General features: G+C 45.8%; 1 protein-coding gene across 1 annotated transcript in view; it reads right to left on the reverse strand.

Annotated features, from left to right (window-relative positions):
- Positions 1-268: 268 nt before the first annotated feature.
- The window catches only part of LOC111974426 (myotubularin-related protein 13), a 166,033-nt gene continuing 144,671 nt past the window's right edge, over positions 269-21,630 (reverse strand). Inside the window, 19 exon segments of the mRNA XM_070447304.1 lie at positions 269-1,701; positions 1,857-1,988; positions 2,084-2,171; positions 2,329-2,519; positions 2,736-2,843; positions 2,927-3,151; positions 4,155-4,285; positions 4,597-4,723; positions 5,685-5,869; positions 7,437-7,542; positions 7,945-8,121; positions 8,910-9,088; positions 12,818-12,892; positions 13,638-13,721; positions 14,692-14,832; positions 19,242-19,438; positions 19,613-19,814; positions 19,979-20,112; positions 20,338-20,513. Coding sequence (XP_070303405.1) covers positions 1,603-1,701; positions 1,857-1,988; positions 2,084-2,171; positions 2,329-2,519; positions 2,736-2,843; positions 2,927-3,151; positions 4,155-4,285; positions 4,597-4,723; positions 5,685-5,869; positions 7,437-7,542; positions 7,945-8,121; positions 8,910-9,088; positions 12,818-12,892; positions 13,638-13,721; positions 14,692-14,832; positions 19,242-19,438; positions 19,613-19,814; positions 19,979-20,112; positions 20,338-20,513 — 2,757 coding nt within the window. The 3' untranslated portion in view covers positions 269-1,602.

The following is a 21,630-nucleotide window of genomic DNA, read 5'->3' on the forward strand; positions in this document are numbered from 1 at the left end:
CTCAGATTAGGTTCAGGTTTGTCCCCTATATCTTGTAACCTATTATCTGCAAATAAATGAGGTATTTTGCAACCTACAATAGGAGATTTATGGCGCCAGAGTATGTTCTCATCACTTTTAGATGTAGGTGACATCTAAAGGGCTATTATTGTAGGATTGAAAAATAGCACTCGTCGGTAGCCACATAATTCATCATTAGTAAATTCTCTTAATCTTAAATATATGCAGCTGTCATATGTACTGTAAAATAATCACACTAATCATCTGGCTAGTTCAAGTACTTTTGATTTATTTCCAAAAAAACAACATTAGTATCAACAAAACATGGTACAAAAGATACAGTAACATATATCTTCTCAAATAGCTTCTGAAATGACTTTGATGCTCTTTTTTGCTTTGTTATCTCAAACTGGAAGATGCAGACAACAGATGAAACAAACCACACTGACTGATTTACTTAAAAGCCCTTAAGACAGTCTTTCTGGATATTCTGAGAAATATAGTCAACTCCCCTTCATCTAACACACAATGGCTCATAGTCAGTCTCATCAAAGACAGGAAACAAGGTTACTATACTTGTACATACAAGACAATACATACCAAAATGCAGAATTGTAAAGTTGGTCATATTACAGTTAAGATTAGAGAAGCATACACATGTTATATATAAAAAATAGGAAATATCACATGAGTATTTACATAAAACATTAAGCCACCACACTTTAACAACATGAGTTACTCTTTTAATAAAAAAAATAATTTACATCACAAGAACAAACAAACTGTTATCCATGAGTCAAAACATTCATAGTGTATGTTTAAAAATAGAGGACATCACTTAAATATAAAATGTCAGGAACATGTTTGGAACTTTAGTGTTTTTTCTCTTCCAGTTTGTCTGGAAAAGGTCCTTATGTACATCATCATAAAGTAATGCCTTTCACCTGGCTGTTCGCTTCAGTAAGAAAATCATTCTATATGGAGTGCATATTATAGAACTAAGTGCAAACAAATGGCCTTGTCATATTGTGCATTTTCAAAACCTTTGAGTTTTCGGTGGTTTATACCTTTCATCAAGCAGTAATACCTTYTCCTCATTGTAAAATATCTGAAATAAATTCTCTTGTATGCTTTATATATATATCTTAGTTTACTGTATATATTGAACCCACAGTTTAAAATGGCCAGTGCTATTGCTTTTATCTATTTACAACTGAAATGGCATAAACTATACTTAGTGGTGCTCAGGCATCCGTTTTTTCTATTTACTTTTCACTATAAGTGTTGATCCCTGTAGCAGTAACAAGGAATAGTACAAAGAGAGCTGATGGCAGAGACCGGGCACATTAATCAACTTGTGACGACTGCCTGAAGTCCTGCAAGGCAGCAGGATGGATGGATGGATGGCATAGCCTCCACTAACAGGCACTTAGATCACTGTGGTCCTCATGGTARAGCCACTCCCATGGTGACTGAGCTGAATATGTACTGTATATATGTGCCCACAGTCTCTGCGCTTAGCCACCTTGCTGCACCTAATGCTAATGCTAATGCTGTGACCTGACCACACCCTGACCACGCCCTGGCTGGGGAGTTCAGAGGTTAAGCGTCGGAGATGCAGCTCTGGATCTTGTCCATCCACTGATGGGCGCTCTGGGCATCCGAGGCGCAGAAGTTGTACACTCGCTTGGTGGTCTTCARCTGSARTGACAACACCCAACCRACRGTTAAACAGTGACAGGAGAGGTGGGATGTGACATACAGAGCCTGATAATGCCTTGGCTGGAGGGTATTCTACCACAGAACACAGAAAAGATCACAGGCAGACAGAGGAATGGAGAAACAGAGAGACTCACGTCGAAGAAGGCCTTCTCACTGATGTGTTTAGGAGCTCCTATGGTGGGGGTGGCGATCAGAGCYGACTCCACCTCCGCCAGGTCAATGTGGCCCCGGCAGTTAGTGTCCTCTCCCGTGTCGTAGTACCTCAGCTGGGACAWCACACACACATATAACACCWCTGGCATAGGAGTGGAGACTACCTGGAACAGACTGGTAACAACATGCAACATGCTGTAATACTTACTTGGTGTTTTGTAATGTCCAAAACAAACCAGCGAGGTTTCCATCCTTTCAGCAGTGCTCCTCGTTTGTACAGAATCCCCTCAAATGATCTGAAAAACACACCATTAAGATGAATTTAAAACATCTGCTTGGTAGAGAGATTCTGTCTATGTGTCAACGCTTTACAGAAAAGTTGGGTGAGGAAACAGGAGTAATTAGAAGTCCTGGTCCCTGTTTGCCATCTCGGTGCTGGGAGTGGAGACCCACCTGTTTTCCTCGTTCTTGGGGGTGAACTGGTTGTAGAGTGTGGCGGCCCGGCGGTTGACCCCGTTAGTGGCAGTGGGGCTGCTGTCCTCCCCCAAGCCACTGTCAGGCAGGTGCAGCATGGAACGTCTCTGGAACGCCTGCAGACTGGACGTGGGGATCAGCCCCGAGGTGGACGCAGACTGCTTGCGGAGCTGCAAAACAGACAAGACAGATGGAATAAGAAAAGCCATGAAACATCAGTCAAAGCATCCTCCCGATGTTCTGTGTCACAGATTGACGAGTCAAACAATGCTGTCTAACTGAACCTTCCAGTAAACAAGAGCGGAGTTCAGGCTAAGTAAGGTTTATGGGAAACAGGAGTCGGGTGAGAGGAGAAAACATGGGAAAGTGTGTTGTGTTTGTCTTACATTTCCCTCCTGTTTGAGGTCCTCCTGGATACTGACTCGGACCCTCTCCAGAGTGGCCTGCCACCTCTCTGGTGCTTGGCTCATCTCCCCCTCCAGCCGCTCTATGTCCTGCAACAACAGGGCTCTCATCAGTATCAGGCACATAGTCAGGCATGGATAACATCCTCCCAACTCAGACTTTTAGAACTCACAGCCAGGAGCTTGGTGATGGCGTCAGGCTGGGCGCGCCCCACACTGCTGTAGCAGGGCCACACGATCCTCCTCTTGCTGGTGGCGATGGTGTCTGTCTCCTCCATGCTCTCCGACCTGACAGCCTGCATCCTCCAGTCATAGGACGGGCCTGTGCACAGGGTCTCCCCCGTGAAGAAGTCCCACATCCTCAAAGCAGGGATGCTGATAGAGGGCTTGAGCACCAGCTAAATAACATATGAAACAAAGAAATAACTTATGATAATCTGATATGTTGACACTGATAATACATGAGACAAACATCTATTTTGGCTTGTTTGAAATCAAGTCTGTAGAGTAGAGTTCTCTCCCCAATGATGTGAATCTGTCCAATCTCTCAGTGAGCACACCACTGTATACAGCCAGTGGGAAAGAATGTGGCCCACCGGACCTAACACTTCCCTGAGCACTTAATCACGTCGGGGCCCGGGGTGCACAAACACACAGGCTGTTTTCCTCCACCTCCTGCTGATTTATACGCCCCTGAAATAATGGGTACAGCCGCCACGATCGCTGGCAAGCGGGAAGAGGATTTACAGTTCCCATGAACACAACTAACCCATTGGGATGGACTTTGAAGTTGAAGACCAGACATTAACCAAGACAGGGTTAAACAGCAACATCAGAAAGTCCCTGTCAGGGAGTTGGAAGAGGCTAAGCGAGACGCTTCCTTTACGACCACAGATATTAAAAGATCCCGAACAACACTGATAAGAAACTGCTAACAGAGTTCAGCTGGGCTCTTCTGGGCCTGTGACTCACGGTCTTCACCAACATCAACAGTCCGCTACAGAACATTCAGCAGGACTGGGAGAGGAACACTGGAAGGTCACCACAATAAGGCATCATCTGGTGCAAGATAGTGGCAGACTGGCCATCCATCGTTGTGGATGTCATCTGGGAGAGATCTGAAGTTTAAGGAGCTGGACTGGCTGCTCTGGAAAGTGTGAAGATCCCTGTATCTCTACGGAGGACGTTCTACTGAGGACGTTCTACTGAGGATGTCCAGAACAGGAGAACTTGGGTGTGCGTACGTGTGAGTCAGTGAGTGAACTAGAGAAAAGGCAATTGGGGATCTGGCTGACAAACAGAATGAAGTACCACAGCTACGTGTCAGAGATGGCAGCAAACTGCTTGGGGAGTTGCAACACACAAGACACACAAACAAAGACGACACAGACAAGCAGTCACCTCAGCCTCTGTGGGACTGTACAGGTAGTTGAAGAACAGTGGACTCCTCCGGTGCATTCTGCTGATACACTCCCAGATACAGACCCCCCTCCTGGCCTGCTTGTCTCCCGGCTTGTCCTCGAACAATGTGCCTTTTGAAGAGTGAGACAAAGATGAGGTTGTTCAACAGGCTGAGACACACTACCACTATTCGCTGACAAATCCCTGATCTAAGAGATAGGATCTAGGTAATTTAGAAGTGCTTCACTGCAACATGTCAGTATCCTGAAATACCTGACCCATTACACTATCATTACACACCATCATTTCACAGACAGAACAGTAGTTTCAACACTCTGCCTGTTGAAGCCGGCAACTCTGCCAAAGACTTTAAATACACGTACAGATCTTAACGGCCTTAGTGTTAAATCATCCCTTTACACTGTATTTGTACTATACCGACCATGCTCCAGGCGTTCGTAGTCGGAGTCCAGGAGGAAGTTCTTGAAGCGGTTGGAGATGTAGTGGTATGCCAGGAACTTCAGATAGTGCTGATTAAACTCAAACTCCAAAGGGCACTGGTCCTGGATCTGCAATGAGAGGAGATGGCGAGAGAGAGAGAGAGAGAGAGAGAGGAAGGTGACACATTGTGATGGCTGGATCATGTCCCTGTGTTATGACTACAGATGGGTCCGTTATGAATACATACGCTCCCCATTACCGCAGAATAAAATGGAGACCAGGGAGCAAAGACCAGTGACTGACATCATTCTCAGACAAAAGCTGGCCGAGCTAGAAGGCAGCGTCCCCGTCCAGCAATGTGCAGCAGCGGCCAAGCGAGAGGACCTTGCCGCTCTTTTGCATGTTTTGAACCATCTGGGCGTACTGGCGAAAACAACAGCTGTTTCTGAGATGAGGAACTTCTATTTTCAGAAACTCATCAAATTCCCTCTCCCCCTGTTTATCGCACTTCGGCCCAGAGAACCTCTGTCAGGCCTCCTTGGCAGACGCCCCTCCAGTTTCAAAAGACAAACTCAGAAACTATGTGTTGATGTAAGTGTATGGGAGTTGGCCTGCCGGACCCTTGGGGAGACAGAAAACACAACGTTCTCTAAAGTTAGCATTTGAGTGTAAAACTCAATCCACTTCAGCTGCACCCTCCACATCATTCTCACAACCACCCCCCCCCCCACTCACCTTCCGAGGAGAGACTTTTAATCCCCACAACTGCAATTTTCCCACTCAGCGCTCTAAACACTGAGGAAATGCGATGGTGAAACACACTAGCACGGAAAGCACAGCGCTGACCGTGGGTTCACAGACCATCTGGGCAACAGCACTGCAGCTGAAACTCCCCAGCGTACAACTCTGTCTAAATTACTTATCCGATGGGGGGATTGCAGAGTACAAAAACTCAACCAAGTCCATAGATAATGACAGCTGAGTCTCTCTCCTCTCGATGAAGGAATGTGATGAGCTCATGGAGGAGAGGGGGGAAGAGGTGTGGTGGATGGTGGGGTAATGAAAGGGGTGCGGGCGTGCAAGGCTTGCCTGGTGCACGCAATCCAGGAACTGCAGAAAGATGGGCGTGAAACCGCTGCCCTGGCTGCTGGGGCTCAGGTTGGAGCGCTGGCTGAACTTGTGACCGAAGGACAGCCACTCCTTCTCCAGCAGCACCTGGAAGCCCTCCAGAGTCCGGTAGAACGGGTCACTCAGTAGCTGGACCAGGACACCACCTGGAGGGAGAGAGAAAGGGGAGGGAGAAAGAGAGAAAACATCGGCAAGAGAGACACCGAGAGAGAGAGAAAGAGAGATACAGGGGGAGTTAGAGGGTGGGAGAATTTTTTAAATAAAAAAACTCTTGAAGTCTTTTAAAACTCTGAAGACTGAGACTAAGCTGCCAACTGTCTATGGCATGACAAGGACTTCAGAGTTCTGTGACAGAGGGTAGGTGACCAGGAAAGGGCTCCATTGACCCTGTTTTCCAAACCAGTAACCTCTGTTCTCCCTGGTCTGTTACACTACCTTTCCTGTCTGTGGTTTGAATCCTCTCCCTCTATATGCAGTGGGACGGTTCCGGCTGATTTCTGTAAGAGCGTGTCGTCTGACTGTACACATGCTGCCGGCACTTGGTCTGGATCCCTTGCTGTTTCAGCTAACCGATGAGCCCTGACGCATGTGGAATGAATGAGGGAAACAGATTGCACTCCCTCTCTAGTGCACCACTGTACCCTCCAAAAAACAGGTGGGCTTTCTGAAAAGTCCATCTTCATCACAGCGGTCCTCCCCAGTACAGACCTGAGCTCCTAAATGACCATAGCACCATCACTGAAGAGGGGCTACTAGAAAGGAAAGAGGGGAGAGCGAGAAACACAGGGATCTGCTTCTCTCTGCTGGGTGTCTATGAGTTGGTCAGGAGACTGAAGAGGCATATAGAGCCCATTTCCTGGAGCAAAGCTGATCAGGCCCCACCGTGATGAGCAAGATGCTCTGGGCCTGACACGGGCCAGGCACTGGAAGCGAGGCTGCGCCTGTGCTTTTACACGGCAGGCCTGGACTTTACGGGCCCAGTAAACACATTTGGAGGCCACACGCACACACACACAATGCCATCCCCAATAACGCACGCTTACTTAGCAAGACAGCATGGAAAATGTGAGCTCACAGTGCAAAAATGTGACAAATTGCTGAGCGAACAGGAAAAGAAAATTGATGAGGATAAAAACAAGCACTTTCACGATTGAAATCCGTATATAATGACATAGGGCCCTACAGCCTCAGCATCGTTTCACCACATTTCAGCATGGTGTACTAATCAGCTGGTCTGGTAGTGTAGTGCCAGAACAACTTTGGAAATAAGTCGTTGAAACTAAAGGCGTAGCTTTGTATTTGACCTGATAATATGATGACCTATTTCCTTATCTGTAAGTGTAGACCAGGGTTGTCAAAGTCATTTTGCCATGGGGGCCACATTCAGTCTTCAACGAGGTCCGGGGGAAAATGTGTTCTCTTTCTTCAAAATTGGCCTCTATCCATCTTTTTTTTTTTAAATGGGCCCCCAGTCCCTCTCTCTCTCCTACACCCCCAGTCCCCCTCTCTCTCCTACACCCCAGTCCCCTCTCTCTCCTACACCCCCAGTCCCTCTCTCTCCTACACCCAGTCCCCTCTCTCTCCTACACCCCAGTCCCCTCTCTCTCCTACACCCCCAGTCCCCCTCTCTCTAATAGCACCCTCCTACATCCCAGTCCCCCTCTTCCACTACTCCTGCTGGGGGGAAACGGTGTGTGTGTGCGTGCGTGAGGCTCACCTGTGTGGTGATGTCCCAGCCATCCTCCAGACTCAGCAGGACGGACGAGCCACTGTCCAGCAGCTCCACCAAAATCAGGGCCAACTGCAGGAGCTTGTGAAGCTGCAGGGAACACACACACATACACTGTCAGTTCATGCCGTTAAGATGTTCCTGTGAAGACGGTGTGGAGCCTGAGCAGGGCTTCTCCCAGATAATATTGTTCTGTAGTTTATGACACATTTAGTGCAGGGCCATAGGCTGCAAGGAACATTATGATAACAATTTGGTGGTTCTCCCATATCTGTTTGTATCGTTATCATTTCCCTTGGAAAATAAGCTTATTGGATGAGGAGAGAATATAGGATGAGGTCAGAGTCACACAGGAAGAACATGGAGAGCACGCCGCTGGCTCGTTCTCACAGATCTCTCACTGAGGGTCAGTGAGTTGTTGTGGAAACCGTAGGAGGGTGTGTATGTATGTGTATTGGTGAGTGTGTGTTTGTGTATTTGATGGGAGCTCACYTGAAGGATCCACTCAGAGTCCTCCAGGGCTTTGAAGAAGGAGTCCTGTGTGTCTGAAGACGTAGCGCTCGGAGCACAGGCCCTCAGCAGCTTCTTAAAGGCACCTTTGATCTGGCGCGTGTCAGCAAAGTCCACAGGCACCAGTTCACAGTTCAGAGTAGAGTCCAGTTTGAAGCCCTGACAAAAGAGGAGAAATGTCATTGAAAATTAACAGTCCTCGAGAGTCAACTATCACAAGTCGACGCAGACATTAAAATAACACTCTGAAAGACCGATTAAAAGACACCTAAAACTGACTGACAAAAATAAACAAATGTTTAAAGCAGAAGACAAAGACAGGGAACATATTAAATACTTGGGACGTACTGTATGAGGTAAAAATAGGGCTTCTGTTATGAAATGAAGTAGACGTTTCATTTAAGAGAAGACTGTCTCTTTCAATGTGGCCACTGGCCAATCACAGCCACCCGCACAGCTGGCGACTCCACCACGCTCACATTTATTTATAACCTCTTCTAGCCAAGGAAAAGAATATCAATTTCACATTCACACAGACACATTGCTCCACTCGAACAAGTCACTGAAACGAGCAGAACGTTCCAACAGTCCAAAAGTAATATTATCAGAGATGTGGGACTGTATTAATAATAAATCATCATTTTGATTAATTGCAATCAAGAGTCCCCTTATCAGTTTGGAAATGTAGTCTGCTGGAACAAAACAGTGGTTACACATTCTAGACTGGAGTGCCCTGATTCCACTCCACAGTATCCTGTAAAAATGTACCAGCCCTCCCATAGACAAATACTCCATAACTCTGTGGCACAGTCTATCTAGACCCCTACTGAGAATTTTAACTTAAGGTCCCAATTACAACAAAGCTTTACATTGAACACACACACACACACACACACTCTCTATGGACTCATCATCCCCTAAAAGTTTGGACCCAGCTCTCGTCTTACCCTGAGGTGGGACTTCTCTCCAAAAATGTAGAGGGCAGCCTGCTGTTTGAGGAGCTGGGCATGCAGGCTCTCGCTGCCTGCAGGGGGCGCCAAATCCTTTCCTGCCAGCCTGGCACCAACATCAGCTGCAGAAGGGTGCTGGCTGAAGCGGCTGCTGGAACGCAGGCTGGCCCAGACACCTGCAACAACAGAGAGAAAGAGATGTACAGTTAGAGTTGGCACCGCAGGCCTGTAGAGGGCTGGAACGCACAGGCGCTAACTAGCCTGGTTCAATACTCATGCGCTCCTCTGTCGTTATGTTTGACATGTATGACCACAGAGAGGGGTTGGTTAAGCACAAACAGCCGAGACCACCATACCGGGGAAACAGATAACAGAATGATAATGACAGAACGGCACATAGCGACATAAAGACTATAGCACATTGATAAATTGAAGAATAGAATTTGGACTCTAAATCTACAGATCTATTATTCATTCACTAATCCAAGGGGAAGAAACTGAAGGATGCTCATTTCTCTTTGACAAACTACGACCACCAAGATAACTACAATACAGATCTGTATATGATATAACTTTGTGATGAACCATACTTCCTCCACTTTGCTTATGCTGTTGTTACTGCACTCAAGGGCCCTGTCTGAGCCAGGCTGTAGGTAGATAAGGAAAAGGACACCACATGTAGTGTTTAAGCAGCTTTGGCATTGAGTATGTCGTCCAATTAAACTGCCGGATATCAATTACAACAATTTAGAGTGAGCTCTCAACCAATCAAACCATCAACCAATAGGCAGGTACCTTACATTCTAAATCCTATCTCGCCTTAAGACGGCTAGACACAAATTGAATACAATGCAGAGGTTAAGCCACAGCGGCCTCATTCCCGAGCTGCCTGTCATGACTGAGCTGAGCCCATAGTACCTCACATTGGGCCAAGACTGCTGACTGACCACATCCACAACTGCTGAGACATCACATTCAGTGACAAGTGGACCACATTTACCCTGAAGTGGACCACAGTCAGATTATTTTCCAGCAGAGAAGAACCACAGCCTTGCCCAAGTGCGCCAAAAGAGGAAGTGATGGGTGATACTATGAATCTCCACAGAGATACTCTCTATTACTCAAAAGAGAGATGAGCACACCAGACGCAGGATACGTTTTTAACTGTTACAGAGGCATGAGCGTGGGTTACATACAGTGGTTGCTCCACTAAAAGTTTTGTGATTATGCTGCGGTACTTAGAGGCAATTTGTGGTTTAGTACGGTACCCTGCGTCACCACTTCATTGCTTCAGACCAGGCCAAGGGGGAGTTAGAGCACTGATTATGCTTTTGGGTCCTACCGTGTCTCTAAATGAAAGGGTGACAAACCTAAATAGAAACTGATAATTGTGCACGACTTCAGTGTTACTCACTAAAACTTACTAAGGTTTTTATTATTTAATTTTGTTAGGATTGTTTTGCTCTTACTGTAGTAGTGAAGGCAACTCCCGACCGGTCACATTGTACAGCGCCTGAGTGGCGCAACGGTCTAAGACACTGCAGAGCAGTGCAAGCTGTGTTGCTACAGATGCTGGTTCAATACCCGTGCCGGCCTCAACTGGGAGACCCATGAGATGATTGTAGGTTTTTGGTTTCTCTCTCTCTAAAAACAAACATAAATAATTCTAAATAACAAACTGTCTTTATTTACAAATTAGTAACAATGTCTCACCCCATGTTCAAGAATGGCCTTTTTCCTCACTCATTTTCTGTTAATTGAAACTGAAATAATCTCCAAAATTGTATTTTTTAAACAAAGATTATTATTAATTTATAATTCTATAAAAGCCCCATGGATATTCTCACAGATATATTATTAACCCTGTTATTAGCATGACAATATATATTGGTCATGGCTCCCGAGTGGCACACAACGGGATTGCCTTGCAGTTCTCCAGCTGTATCGACTGAAAGCACGCGAGGTTCAAGGCACTAGGGTAGGGGGCATGCGATGGGCCGCAGAGCTGCGTACAGAAGACAGACCTAGCCCATGGGGAAGGGAGGAGGAAGGGGGGGTGGACCCCCACCCCGTCACACTGGGTAGCACTAATAATGGTGCTGACTAGGGAAATGTTCCCGCTGTTCTTAGTGCCAGTCTGCATGTTCAAACTAAAACAATGTAACTAATAACGGCATATTTATGCTTTCGTTAATAAAATGATTAAAAAAAGATATTCAAAATACCGATATTTATTTCATTACGGATCCATAAGGAATTACGATGGGAATAAATATCACTGAATTACAGAAATATTGGAACAAAGTTGTCTAATGAAGGTAACAAATTGTTGCTTACTGGAAAATACTATTTTAAAACACACACGGTCACATTGTACAGCGCCATTATGGCTAATAGCAGGTAGCTGGACAATAGACTTGCCTAGAAGGAGGGTAGGGGGAGGATTCCATTGTCAAATGTATTTCTAAGTAAGGTTGGCTGTATCACAACCGGCAGTGATTGGTTGCAATTTCATTTTAATCCACCAGAAAAGACAAACGAAATAACACGGCAAAAAAAATAAAAATATTATGTATCACATCCGACCGTGATTGGGAGCCCCATAGGGCGCCGCACAATTGGCCCAGCGTTTCTCTCCCTCTAAAAACAGAAATAAATGTTTTGGACACTACACATATTATTTTGGCCTTTATTCAATCACCCACTTTCCTTTTTTTGAAAACTAAATAACGTTATATATCATCAAGTTGATGGCACAGTCATATAGGGGCGCCTACATAAAGTTCAGTGACTCATTCATGGCTTTGGATCAAAATAAATAAGTACCAACATTCTTTCTGATATTTATTAAAAACTGTTTTAGTTATCCTGACCTGGACATCATGTACAGTATTATAATAGCCCACTATGGGCTATTAGGAGTACAATAAACCTTTACCAACACCTCTCTGTATTTTGATACTTTGTGGATGGGGCCTCCTCAGTGGCGCAGCTGCCTAAGTCACCGCATCACAATGCAAAATGTGTTGCTACAGATACCCGTGACGGCCGCCACCGGGAGACCCATGAGGCGGCTTTTGGTTTTAATTTAGAATCCTCCAATCCTCTATATGTAATTATTGGAGAGTCACGTCATATTTTTCGATATACTGTAGGCCTACCGTAGGCGACATGAGTCTCACTAGTGTTGAGTAATGTGATGTTAAAAGTGATGTAGGGCTTATTTATTTAAAGAGCACATTGAAGTTAGAAGCAATAGGATTTCAAGCAATAGCCTCCAACTATTTTAGCATCGTTTCGCTCTGCTCTGAGACAAGCATGGGGACTGGTCTTGATAAATCAATTAGATTTTTATTTTCACTGAATCTCCGTTTGGGTATTGGTTAGACTACAATTAGAAATATTATGTTCTTAGTGTAACCTTTATTTAACTAGGCAAGTCAGTTAAGAACAAATTCTTATTTATTTACAAGGACAGCCTACTCCTTCCTCCCCGTCGTGGAAATTGAACCCCAGTCTCCCGCGTGTCGCACGACACAGGGATTCTTTAGCTAAATAGCCAAGTACTGTAGCCTACTCCCGACCGTCATGTTGTACAGGGCCATATTTTCCGTTCCATCCTAACGGAAACCCAGGTTTTAAATTCTCTAGTACAGCCACTACTGAAGGCTATCAAATGCTTCTCAAAGCATCTGATGGTCAAACTAGCATTAATGGTACCAGTGGTTGGCACGTGCCATAGAATTCTGCGGCACCACGGAAGCTGTGCTGCAGTACGCTGCAACTTTTAAAGGACGAACCACTGTAGGATCAATAACCAGGAAACAAGACAAAGATGTTAATAAAGAGKGGTGGAGGAAGAGAGGGGGGGAGAGATCTGAATAGAGTAGACATTTTCACTATACCTTGATTTTGGATTATCCCCTTAGTGGCAGGTTTTTGGTTTGAGTGAGTGAATAGCTTATCCCTGTACCCAAGCACTGGTAGGTAATGGATGCGGGGTGAGGGGGGCACAGAAAGATCACAACATCAGATGGACATAACATACCAGCACACACTCAATCCCCCAACCGTAGGGGCAACATAGTGTGGCACGCAGTCATAAGGTCACCTGGGAGGTTACAGCAAGGGGCCAGGACATGGGGAGCTAGGCTCCAAACTTAAGAGACCAACAGGGTTGGATGGTAGAAAGATATGAATACCAAAGGAAAATATGAATTTGCAATTCAGTCTTGAGATGAACAGAATAAAGGTTAACGTGCATGCCATAGTAGACCATGGTGTTGAGTAAAAACAAAGACGATGATCAAATCCCACAGAAGCCCCATGTTATTGGAAATCTTTGATGATTATTTAGAAGACAAATCAAAATCCACTTAATGCTGCTGGCAATGACTTTGAAAGTCATCTTCAGGTGTAGCAATCTTGTGTTTGAATATTACAGGAACAGTGGCAACTAACCTAACAATACACTTCAACTTCCAGAGAAGATAAACCATTACGCAGACAGCTGCATGCCAATAGCAGACATCTTATAATTTCCAGAAAATCTAGGACACATCTTCACTGGACATACCAGACTACTAGGTCACATGTATCTGGCATGGTACAATTAAGTAACAAAGCTGAGTCATAGACCAAAAGAGGCCCAGTATATTTCCAGGACTGCGGTTGCAGTGTGATATATTGGACTTTGAGGAAGTGACAAGTGGGACCAGCACTCACCTCCTCTGGCAAAGCTGTTGGAGAAGGGCATGTCCAAATGGACGGGGGCCATCTTTGGTATTCTAGACGTCCTCCTTTCACTGCCTGAAGAGGACACACAGRCATGAAATGGGGATAACACCACCATTCAGCTGTAACCAGGACAAACACAGTAACACAGACCCAGAGAGGACAGGGAATGAAAACCATGCCTGGATGACTAACCATCTATATTTGTCAGACACAGCATCTGAGAACATAACTACCCCACAGTGCGTCTCAGATAAGTCACAAAATGGACACAGACCTGGGAGATTAGTACGGATTTTTAAATGATAACACAAGGAGGGATTACTTAAGAGTTAAATGAGGTGAGCGAACAGAGAGTTGCATTACCTACATTTAGGGGGAAAAACACTGATTGCTGTGTTTCAAATTAGGCCTTAGCCTTGGGCTCACACCCGACAATCGTGTCCCGTTGATTAAGTTCCAATTAGCTTAATCAGAAAGTCTGAAGCTATCAAGCCTTGGGAATCCTATTTCCCCCTTTAAGACTATTTGATCCCTGCAGACGTAGATCTTAAAACAGGAAGATGGATGCAATTGACATTGATTCCGGGTGTGTTTTGATCCAGTTCCCAGAGACTAAATATATATTGTGGTTACATGGGAAACAGAATCCCGCTGACTTTGCGTAGGGTATGTGCTGGTCACACAGCCTTCTGGACTGGCACTCGGCAGTGGGGTGAAGTCTGGAGATGGATGGAGGGTGACCCCTGGGTGTCCTGTTCTTCTTACATAACCACAACATTGTGCCGAAGTTCCTTCCACACACAACGGACACAACATAAATAACAGGCAGCGGCCCAGAGGAAACCTTACTAAGATAATCAGCAGAATAACACTGAAGGAACAAGGACAAACACACAAAAACAATAGTGACAGAGTGGGAAGAACACCACCAGTCTAGAGCAGGACAGAGCAGAGCCCAGAGCAGAGCCCAGAGCAGAGCCCAGAGCAGAGCCCAGAGCAGAGCCCAGAGCAGAGCCCAGAGCAGAGCCCAGAGCAAGGGTACCTGGTGAGAGGCCGATGAGAGAGCGGTTGGACAGAGTGTTACTGCCGTTCAGTTTGAAGTAGACGGGGATGGAGTTGAGGATGGCCTGAAGATACTTCTCCTGCTCCAGACTACTGGACAAATCAGAAGAGTTGGCAGGGGCTAGAGGGAGAGGACACCAGTCATTAGACATACAGTATTCAACATCAATGGCCTCAATTTTATAACATGACTTCCTTTAAACTCCGTACGGTGTACGTAAGTAATGTACAGTACCAGTCAAAAGTTTGGACATACCTACTCATTCAAGGGTTTTAGATTTTTCTACGTTGTAGAATAATAGTGAAGACATCAAAACTATGAAATAACACATACGGAATCATGTAGTAACCAAAAAAAGTGTTAAACAAATCAAAATATATTTTACATTTGAGATTCTTCAAAGTAGCCACCCTATGCCTTGATGACAGCTTTGCACACTCTTGGCATAATCTCAAACTAATAAAATCTAATTTTACTAGTCACATGCGCCGAATACAACAGGTATAGATCTGACAGTGAAATGCTTACATATGAGCCCCTAACCAGTGCAATTTAAAAAAATACAGATAAGAATAAGAGATAAAAGTAACAAGTAATTAAAGAGTAGCAGTAAAAAAAATATATATATATATATATACAGGGGGGCACCGGTTAGTTGAGGCAGTGTGTACATGTAGGTAGAGTTAATTAAAGTGACTGTGCATAGATGACAACAGAGAGTGGCAGTGGTGTGGAGAGGGGGAGGCAATGCAAATAGTCCGGGTAGCCATTTGACTAGATGTTCAGGAGTCTTATGGCTTGGGGGTAGAAGCTGTTTAGAAGCCTCTTGGACCTAGACTTGGCACTCCGGTACCGCTTGCCGTGCGGTAGAGGAGTGAACAGTCTATGACTAGGATGGCTGGAATCTTTGACAATTTTTAGGGCCTTCCTCTGACACTGCCTGGTATAGAGGTCCTGGATGGCAAGAAGCTTAGCCCCAGTGATGTACTGGGACGTTCGCACTACCCTCTAGTGCTTTGCGGTCGGAGGCCGAGCAGTTGCCATACCATCCCAGTCAGGATGCTCTCGATAGTGCAGCTGTAGAATCCTTTGAGGATCTGAGGACCCATGCCAAATTTTTTCAGTCTCCTGAGGGGGAATAGGTTTTGTCGTGCCCGAGTCACGAGTGTCATGGTGTGCTTGGACCATGTTAGTTTGTTGGTGACGTGGACACCAAGGAACTTGAAGCTCTCAACCTGCTCCACTGCAGCCCGGTGGATGAGAATGGGGGCGTGCTTGGTCCTCCTTTTCCTGTAGTCCACAATCATTTCCTTTGTCTTGATCACGTTGAGGGCGGCCAGGTCTCTGACCTCCTCCCTATAGGCTGTCTCGTTGTTGTCGGTGATCAGGTTGTGTCATCGGCAAATTGAATGATGGTGTTGGAGTTGTGCCTGGCCGTGCAGTCATGAGTGAACATGGAGTACGGGAGGGGGCTGAGCATGCACCCCTGAGGGGCCCCTGTGTTGAGGATCAGCGTGGCGGATGTGTTGTTACCTACCCTTACCACCTGGGGTCGGTCCATCAGGAAGTCCAGGATCCAGTTGCAGAGGGAGGTGTTTAGTCCCAGGGTACTTAGCTTATTGATGAGATTTGATGGCACTATGGTGTTGAATGCTGAGCTGTAGTCAATGAATAGCATTCTCACATAGGTGTTCCTTTTGTCCAGGTGGGAAAGGGCAGTGTGGAGTGCAATAGAGACTGCATCATCTGTGGATCTGTTGGGGCGGTATGTAAATTGGAGCGGGTCTAGGGTTTGTGGGCTGATGGTGTTGATGTGAGCCATGACTAGCATTACAAAGCAGTTCATGGCTACAGACGTGAAAGCTACGGGTCAGTAGTCATTTAGGCAGGTTACCTTAGTGTTCTTGGGCACAGACACTATGGTGGTCTGCTTAAAACATGTTGGCATTACAGACTTGGACAGGGAGAGGTTGACAATGTCAGTGAAGACACTTGCTAGTTGGTCAGCGCATGCTCGCAGTACACGTCCTGGCCCTGCGGCCTTGTGAATGTTGACCTGTCTAAAAGGTCTTACACACATTGGCTGCCGAGAGCATGATCATACAATCTTCCGGAACAGCTGCTGCTCTCATGCATGTTTCAGTGTTATTTGCCTCGAAGCAAGCATAGAAGTAGTTTCGCTCGTCTGGTAGACTGGTGTCATTGGGCAGCTCTCGGCTGTGCTTCCTTTTGTATTCTGTAATGGTTTGCAGGCCCTGCCACATCCGACGAGCGTCAGAGCCGGTCTAGTACAACCCGATCTTAGTCCTGTATTGATGCTTTGCCTGTTTGATGGTTCGTCGGAGGGCATAGCGGGATTTCTTATAAACTTCCGGGTTAGAGTCCCGCTCCTTGAACGCGGCAGCTCTAGCCTTTAGCTCAGTGCGGATGCTGCCTGTAATCCATGGCTTCTGGCTGGGGTGTGTATGTACAGTTACTGTGGGGACGACGTCATTCATCGATGCACTTATTGATGAAGCCAATGACGGCTGTGGTGTACTCCTCAATCCCATAGGAGGAATCCCGGAACATATTTCAGTCTGTTCTAGCTAAACAGTACTGTAGCTTAGCAGCTGCTTCATCTGACCACTTTTTAATTGATCTCGTCACTGGTGCTTCCTGCTTTAATTTTTACTTGTAAGCAGGAATCAGGAGGATGGAATTATGGTTAGATTTGCCAAATGGAGGGCGAGGGAGAGCTTTGTATGCGTCTCTGTGTATGGAGTACACAATTCAGTGTACAGAGTTATTTTCCCTCTGGTTGCACATTTAACATGCTGATAGAAATTTGGTAAAACTGATTTAAGTTTCCCGGCATTAAAGTCTACCAGGAGTGCCGCCCCTGGGTGAGCGTTTTCTTGTTTGCTTATGGCAGAATACAGCTCATTCAATGCTATCTTAGTGCCAGCCTTTGACTGTGGTGGTATGTAAACAGCTACAAAGAATACAGATTAAAACTTCTCTCGGTAGGTAGTGTGGTCTACAGCTTATCATGAGAAACTAACTCAGGTGAGCAATAGCTCGAGACTTCCTTAGATATCGTGCACCAGCTGTTGTTTATAAAAACACATAGACCGCCCACCCTCATCTTACCAGACACCGCTGTTCTATCCTGCCGGTACATCGTATAACCAGCCAGCAGTATGTTGATGTTGTCGTTGTTCAGCAATGACTCCGTGAAGCATAAGATGTTCCAGTTGTTAATGTCCCGTTGGTAGTTTAATCTTAAGCGTAACTCGTCGATTTTATTGTCCAAAGATTGCACATTTGCTAGCAGAATTGAGGGAAGTGGGGGTATATTCGATCACCTTCAACTTCTCTGCAGGCAGCCCGCTCTCTGGCCTCTCTTATTTTCAGTCATAACAGATGGTAGCGGCAACATTATGTATAAAAAGAGTAAAAAAATAAGTTACAAACAATGCAGATAAACAAAAAAACACAATCGGTTGGGGGAACGTAAAACGTCTGCCTTCTGCCCCGGYGCCATTTTATATAACCAGCTTCATGAGGAATGCTTTTCCAACAGTCTTGAAGGAGTTCCCACATATGCTGAGCACTTGTTGGCTGATTTTCCTTCACTCTGCGGCCCAACTCATCGAAAAACCATCTCAACTGGGTTGAGGTCGGGTGAACGCGGAGGCCATGTAATACGATGCAACACTCTCCATCTTGGTCAAATAGCCGTCACACAGAATGGAGGTGTGTTGACAGTCCCACTAAGCGCAAACCAGATGGGATGGCGTATCGCTGCAGAATGCTGTGGTAGCCATGCTGAATTCTAAATAAATCACCCACAGTGTCACTAGCAAAGCACCCCCACACCACCACACCTCCTCCTCCTCCATGCTTCACATCCGTTCACCTACTCTGCGTCTCACAAAGACATGGCGGTTGGAATCAAAAATATCAAATTTGGACCTTCCACCAGTCTAATGTTCAATGCTCATGTTTCTTGGCCCAAGCAAATCTCTTCGTCTTATGAGTGTCCTTCAAAGTTCTTGAAATGTTCCGCATTGACTGACCTTCATGTCTTAAAGTAATGATGGACTGTCGTTTCTCTTTGCTTATTTGAGCTGTTCTTGTGATAATATGGACTTAGGGGTGGTATACAAAAGATAGCCCTAACTTGTCACAACACATCTGATTGGCTCAAACACATTAAGGAAAGAAATTCCACAAATTATTTTTTAACAAGGCTCACCTGTTAATTGAAATGTATTCCAGGTGACTATCTCATGAAGCTGGTTTAGAGAATGCCAAGAGTGTGCAAAGCTGTCATCAAGGCAAAGGGTGGCTACTTTGAAGAACCTCAAATATATTTTGATTTGTTTAACACTTTTTTGGTTACTACATGATTCCATATGTGTTATTTAGCAGTCTTGATGTCTTCACTATAATTCTACAATGTAGAAAATAGTAAAATAAAGAAAAACCCTGAAATGAGTATGTGTTCAAACTTTTGACTGGTACTGTATGTGTGAGTACCGTACCTGTTGAAGATTGGTTCTGGGACTTAAAGAGTCCCACCACACTTTTGCCATGGAAGCCTCCGGATCGTAGCAGCACAGCTTTGGTGCGGGGGTGTTTCCAACACACCACTGGCAGGCGGTTGTGTCTGTAACAACGGGCCACCTTCTGCAGGCTGCTGTCCTGCACTGACTGGGGAACCACCAGGAGCCCTGGGTAACTGTGGGTTACACACACCATCATCCCATTCAGCATGGAGACCACTACTGGGACACCTATGATGGCAGTTTGATCTGATACAACCAATAAGTTAACATCGAATACACCTCTTCTACATTGCTCAGAGCGCCAACGTCTTATCTGACATGACAAAGTGTATGTGCGTTGTGTGTACCTGCGGCAGAGGGAGTAGAGTCTGTTGACTGCAGTTACTCTGAACTGCTCTCCTGTCTTAGAGCGGGAGGAGCTGGCTGTGACGGTGCCCAGCCCCAGCCGCTGGTAGTCACGGAAACACGCCCGCTCCACCAGCTGCTCCATGGTGGATTTCTCTGATGCCCTCAACGTGCTGCTGGGGGGTGGCTCACCCTCATCTGACACTGGAACAGACGCACACAGACATGCACACACACAGACACAAAGAGCCCCCCACACACAGAGAGAGAGAGAGAGAGACAAGATCAGGTGACCGTTCAGGAAACACCAGCTTGTCAAAACTCCCCCTCTTCTTCCTTGTAGGAGTTTAACATCAGTCTGCTCCTACCTGAGATGTCATCATCCTCGTGCCAGGTCATCCGACTCCCTCTGTCGTTCTTCTTCAGCGTGGTCTGACTCTGACGGCCCATAGTGATCATCCCAGCTCTCTTGGCTCCTTTCACAATGGTCTTGGACAGCGTCCTGTGAGGAGGAGGATAAAGAGGAGACCATAACATCATTTATCATGTCTGATTCCAGCGTCAGATAAGGAAGATTACTCAACACTTTCAGGCAGTGTCTGTTGTGGGAGGTATTACAGGAACCTTTCAAACACATCATGGGACTTGCCCTCCAAAACAACTTTAACAGAACATTGCCGAGTTGACTGGAGTGCGTCACTGTGTGCTACTTAGAGGTGGGACTGACCTGAAACCCGTGTTCCTCTCCTTCTGTTTGGGAAGGATGAGTTGGGGAGCGTTCTGGCCTGCGGCGAAGGCGAATGTGCTGAAGATGGACTGAGGGTAGCGGATCCTCTGGATGTGTTTCCTGAAGATCTCCACCATCTCTGAGCTCACCTCCTCGTCAAACGCCACCTTGATCAACTGGAGGGGACACAGGACGCATCAGGGAACCTGTGAGCTCATTGCCTCCAGATTAAACATATGGTCTTACATGGAATGGCTGGAAAATAATGCATTCATAAATCAAAATGTCTCGGCAGATATGCACATCTGTGAAGCCCCAAAAATATGACATATTTCTAGTCGCATGTTGTTGTTTTTTTCCTCGCAGGGAAGCAAATACTACTAATTGCAAATCAGAAACAGAATGTACGGAATGTACACATATTTCACACAGACTGTCTTTCCAGAGTGAGGTCCGCTTCTCATTGACTGCCCTGGCCCGATAGTCCCTCTCGCCATCCATCCCACCCCCAACATCCAACCAGTTCCTGCCTGAGGAGAGGAGACCTAGCCACCCCCCTGCTTTCCTGTGGATCCCCAGCAGCCTGCAGCTCTCAATAAAGGCCTGATAATGCACCCCAGACTTAGACACAGCCCTCTGGCCAGGCTTAGTAACACACACTCACACACTCTTGCTCGCTAACACACACACGCGCACACACAGGCCCAGCCAGGCCAAGTGGCCAAGTGACCCCCTCCCCACATAAAGGCCTGTTTTATTGTCCGTGTTACTAAAAAGATAGGAATGAACCATAAAAACTTTACAGCACTACATGAATTGTGAAAGACCAAAAACATGTGCACGGTTGCCTTTTTTTCCTTTAAATCAAACTCAACATAGGTTACTCATATAACTTCCAAGAAATGTATTGATATCAGGCTGGATATAGGGCAGAGTCTGTAGCATATGCATTCCTTTAATCTCTCCAAATGTCACAACTGATCAGTAATTCTGGGTTCTCTGTGTATCTGTTGTTCTGGCAATCTTACACATGGTTTGGGGCAAAAGGAGAGAACACTCACATACTTGGACATACAATGTTAACATCTATTTAGCATCTAAGAAATGGGACTTTGTGTACGTAATGAGAGACAAGGGAACAGTAAACATGTCGTCGCCCATGAATGATGCAGCGCCACGTGTGACCAACACATTTCAGTTAATTACTACAGTTCCCGCCTTGGGCCGATCAGTGTAATTTTGTAAATGCCAGATCTCTATGGCTAGACGCTTCATTCACCCAAGTTATGTCAA

The sequence above is a fragment of the Salvelinus sp. IW2-2015 genome, linkage group LG15 (genome assembly GCF_002910315.2).
Source record: "Salvelinus sp. IW2-2015 linkage group LG15, ASM291031v2, whole genome shotgun sequence".
NCBI classification, from domain to species: Eukaryota; Metazoa; Chordata; class Actinopteri; order Salmoniformes; family Salmonidae; genus Salvelinus; species Salvelinus sp. IW2-2015.